General features: G+C 46.5%; 1 protein-coding gene across 15 annotated transcripts in view; it reads left to right on the forward strand.

The window, feature by feature from the left end:
• The window catches only part of LOC147023502 (uncharacterized), a 61668-nt gene that overhangs the window by 15438 nt on the left and 41230 nt on the right, over nt 1-5000 (forward strand). For 3 of the 15 annotated variants that reach the window (XR_015060234.1, XR_015060233.1, XM_085888973.1), the window contains one exon: nt 1538-2153. The exons of 10 other annotated variants lie outside the window; for them this stretch is intronic. Coding sequence is in view for 3 of the 5 variants with exons in the window: in XM_085888973.1 (XP_085745099.1) it covers nt 1538-1646 (109 nt within the window). In the remaining 2 variants the exon portion in view is untranslated. 2 more of the 15 variants (XM_085888976.1, XM_085888972.1) reach the window with 2 other exon arrangements.

Here is a 5000-nt window from a genome sequence, read left to right on the forward strand (position 1 = left end):
GAGGATAGGCATGTGCACGCGTGCACGCACGCACACTTGATGTCCTATTCTTTTTGCAGAGCATTGGTGCTGCAGAAGCAGTTTCTTGGTAAAGGTTATGCATGGTGGTTTACCATTGCGCTTGCAGCATTGTTTGTCCATACTACATCCTTTTAAATGCTGAGCACCAAGCAAGGAAGCAACATGTACCATTTTGTAAGTCTTTGGTGTGACTCAGCAGGAGTTTGAACCACTGACCTCCCAGAGTGGACACTCAAACAATTACGCCACCGATATAAATAAATACATAAATAATGTTTGGTCTAGGCTCGGGGTTGCAGAGGTGTTTCTCCAATGCTTGGTATGGGTTCAACTTCCATGGCTGCTTACTCTCACCATCCCTGACTTGTCAGGCATGCTACATATGCCAAACACCCCTAAACATGAGTCTTGGGAGGTCTTCATCCTGCATTGGATTGAAATAAGGGGTCTTATATCTATATTTAAAGGAATGAAAATGCTTTGATACAAGAGTTGGTTGATGGGTCATCATCTGAAGGTTTAAAATTGAAGTTTAGACCTGTTAAGCTCAGTAGCTCTTTGAAGTTTTCTGTGTGTTCCCAACATCTTATGCACCTACAGGCGTTCAGGAACAGTGAGTCAAACTGTCAGCTGCCAAGATCCTCCCCATAGTGGCAGTTTGAGTGACATTCTGAAGTCACGTAGCTCAGCTCAGCAGCAACGGAAACATCATTATTGACAAAATAATGAATTTTTTTTTAAACTTTGCAGGAACATTTACAACACCGTGATAATGATGAAGAAGAAAAAGGCGATAATAGAATATGAATGTAAATCAATGAATAGGAACAAAATAATATCACAGAAAATGAACTGTGCTTTAGAAATAGATAATCTGGAAAATTAAAAACAAAACAGCATTTAATAAATATATTATATATTCAGTGAATTATTTTAGTCAAGAGAAGCAGGTCATATCAGTGAATGAAGCAACTTGCGTGTGGGACGACATATTTTGTCGGAGAGGGGTTTTTTTTTTCTTTTTTTAAGCACACCATTACATATTCGCGCCCACACCATAACATCAAGATGCAAACCTGAGTTTAAGAATGTACATTAAGAATTTTAGAGACTGATTTTGAAGGCTCATCGATAAGAGAAGAGCGAACAAGCGCGAATCCTCCTCCTCTGTTGTGACATGGCTTGTCTTGTTAACGCAATAAGGAAGCTTAATCAATAAGGAGGGAAAAGGGCAGCATGATTAACACGGGCGATCAGTGCCATTTAGTTCCCAGTGACGGCTGTGCTACTCCTTACCGGCGGGATTCGAGCCGCGAGGCCTCCAACTCATCTTGGCGAGCTGCTCTCGGTGCATTTTATTGTAGGTGGAAAATCTGTTACAATTAAATGCCCGCACATGGCTCCGCCAGGAACGCGAGCCCATATGGCCAATAGCTCACCGGGGAAACGTAAAAAGCAACTGGAACATAGCGGCTTTTTATATGGCCGATGACTTTTTTGCCTTTTCCCTCCGCAGTGCGATCAGGTGCATGTCATATGCGGCTGCACCGTCACCAATGGACACGCTCTGCAGCCTCTCTGCCAGATTCCCTTTGTTGTATAACCCTCCCTTAACCCAGCCATAATCCCTACCCGCAATCCTCATACATGCACCTACTCTTCCCACTGTGCATTTTCTTTCCCCTTTTCACTCTTTCTCTGGTTTCAAGAAGGACTACGAAGGGCGCACAGTATGCATATGTCTTGCCCAAATGGCTGCTGAGGAATCCATCCATTTATTTCAAATGTTTCCTGATGAGTATACAGGACTTTTCAAGTACATTTGATAAAGGCAAAACGTGCTCCAGTATATATATATATATATATGAATGCCCGGGCTAATGGGCTGCCTCGCTCAGGGAAGAGCACAACAACGGGGATGAACAATGATTTTTCACCCCGCTTGTCACCTGCAGGTAGCCCCCCCTGTTTGAAATAAATAAATTAATAAATAGTACATTTTTTGAATAGCAGCTTCACTTTCCAGAGTCTGTCCTCATGCTCGTTCCTCTATTGTGGATGAGAAAATGTGAGTCCTGTCTCTATCCCCACTTTTTATACTTTCAAGCTTCAAGTTTATTTCAACCTCCTTCTTCTCTGCAGGGAAGGTCCTCCTTCCCATCCGATCAGGCTCCACCCACCCCAACCTGTCGTGATGTCGCATACAAGCCGGTTGAGTGGAGGTTTGCCTGTTGAAGTCGCGTGTGATGCACAGCTGGAGAGCGAGCCGAGTAACCGAGAGCGCGAGACAGCTGCGCACGTCACTTCATCACCTTCATGACAAAACATTGTTTATTTTGTAGTCATCTTTGAGTCTTTCGTACTACATGTCAGAATGTCGCCATCCCCACCGCCAGTTTATCAACCGTCCGCAAAGCCTGCCTGGCGTTTAACTGCGGTCAAGGCTCAATTAAATCTTTGCGAAGTGTTTCACGAGTTTGCGTTCAATTAATCAAGCCTCAAATTTCAAATTACGCTCGAATCTTTGAGACTACAATCCAGATGCATTGTCATGGTTGTGTACTCGCATCTTGTTGTTTTTTTTAATACACGTCCACAACCATCTCTGACCCAACGAAAGACCCACAGGGGATTACTTTTCGGTTTCACTCACACTCACGATTCAGGTGTTGATCGGGTGCGCAATTGCAGGTGGTAACGAATAAAATGCATCGTACAGAGTAATGTAGAATTGTAATAATTGCTCGAATTGGTGTTGCAGTCATTGTTTGACGGGAGGATGGCCCCACAACCCCCCCCCCCACCCCCGATACGTGCCGTTCCCCCTTCCCTCCTGATATGTACCCCTTCCTCCTCGATGTGTATCCTTTCCTATCCATTCCCATTCCATGTTTTCCCCCTTCCTCCCGATGTGTGCCCACCCACAGCCCCACCCCCGGATTTAAAAAAATGAACGTCCAAGGTGTGAAGCTAAACTTTGCATTTACATTTCTGCATCGATGATGCAAAGGTAAGCGAGCACGTTCATGAGAGTTCTTTTCAAATCGCACTTCTTTCCTGTCGTCATGAACAAACAAAAGGAAATATTTTATTGTTTCTTATCATTTAGCGAGATAGGCAGGAAAGCTATGACGAGAGAGCCTTAATTGTATAATGTGTCATCTTCAAGCGTTCCAATGACTGGAGAAAATGTAATAAAATACAGATTTCAAAATTGCGTCAAAAGTGACTTTTCCGCAGAACTTTGTCGTCCCGTCCATCGGGTCAATACGATTGATGAATCCTTTGGAACCGATTCAAGCACAGAGGACACGGATGCCATCTTGCTCTCGCCATGCCCCAGCCTCCGAGGCACATTAATCAACAAGCGTACCCCAATAATAATCTGGGGGGGGGAGGGAGGGGGTGTGAGCCCCTTCTTCCCGCTTCTCGTCGTGATAATGCGCTAACTTCATTAATCAACGGCGCTTGATTAATTGTTGCCAAGTGTCATCCATAAATCTGTCCCCATTTAAATAATGACCCTCTGGGGGGAGGGGGGGGGGTCTTACGTAACATACATACGATGAATCGCTTTATTGGGAAAGAGCTCGTGGCACGCAGCACAACTCGGCCCCTGCGACTGCATGGCGTGTTTCTTGATCCGTATGGGATTCTATACCGGATCTAGACAAAGGAAGCTACTCTAATTACCCCGCGAGCGTTGTTGTGAGGCGGCCGGGCCTGTGACGCTGCGCGCTGGCAGTGGAGGGGGGGGGGCTGCTCGAGGTGGCGCGAGTCGCTAAGGAGTGACGCGAAGTGTTAATTCTCAGGCACCGCGACTGCAGGCCTGTGCGCCCGTCGTCCTTGCCTAATTAGGACGGCTTGTCACTTTGACATTTCCGGGAGGAATCACAGACACAATTATCCGCGTCTGAGAGACGTCACTTTTTTAACCATTTGCCGAGGATGCATGTGGTTGGGGTGGTGGTGGAGGAGTCAGTATGTGGGGGGGGGGGAGAGATTTAGCTTGAGTTGACTGGGAAAGAGAGCAGAGAGGGGGGGGAGGAGAAGATGCGAGGTTGGCTTCCTTGAATTCGGTGTGAGGCCTTGTCCAAAAGCACGGGAAAGGTCGCTTTCGGATCCAGGTGCTGAAAGTGTGTGAAACCGATGTGACGTCACTGGATCCTCTCGGACGCTGCTCGTGAACCCACTCGAGTCGATGATCCAAACACATTTGTATTCCGACATCTTTGTATAACATATGGTGTGGCGCCCACGCGTTGTTTTAGTTTGGAATCTGTTGCTGGTCGAGACATTTTCTATCGAGGTTTAAAACGGTAGACGTGTTACAAGCTGAACTTGTGCCATCTTCACGCACCAAAAGCTCAGTATGTTGTCGACGAGTACGACTATAACGGCCACATTTAGTCCCCACCTTCTTGTGGCCTTCGCCGTGCGGGAAGTTTTTGGCCAGTCTTTCACGAACCGGCTGGATAAGCCAGGAGTTCGACTGGGAGCTCATTGGGGGCAGGGATTTGTTTTTTGTTCAGGGTGCCAGCGATGACTCACCTACTCTTCGCAGAAAGACACCGACCGTGGAATGTTGAACGTCCACTAACGAATGCAAGCAGATGGGATACCCGGATTAACGTCCATCCAAAGAAGGATGTACGGAGCACTTTGTGAAGCAACGCCCTGCCCGCGATCCCACAGTTATAGTGGGGTTGGGATTCAGGAATTGAACCTAGATTGACAGCTGAAAGGTAAGTGTGCTCTGTGTCTGCACCGTCCCGTCGGACGTGCACAGTACGTACATTATCTCGGTCAAAAAGAAAACAGCCAGGTAACATTCCACATGGTCCAAAGATGTGCGGGAGATGTTTCTAACGATAGCACACGCCACGATGCACAGCGATGGAGTGAGTACAGGCAATGAGCTCGAGAGGACAAAATATTTTCAACAAAACGGTTAAATAGACACAAGGAAAAGGTCAGAC

This window comes from Eptatretus burgeri, chromosome 7, assembly GCF_056783735.1.
Source record: "Eptatretus burgeri isolate ZD-2024b chromosome 7, Ebu_testis_v1, whole genome shotgun sequence".
NCBI classification, from domain to species: domain Eukaryota; kingdom Metazoa; phylum Chordata; class Myxini; order Myxiniformes; family Myxinidae; genus Eptatretus; species Eptatretus burgeri.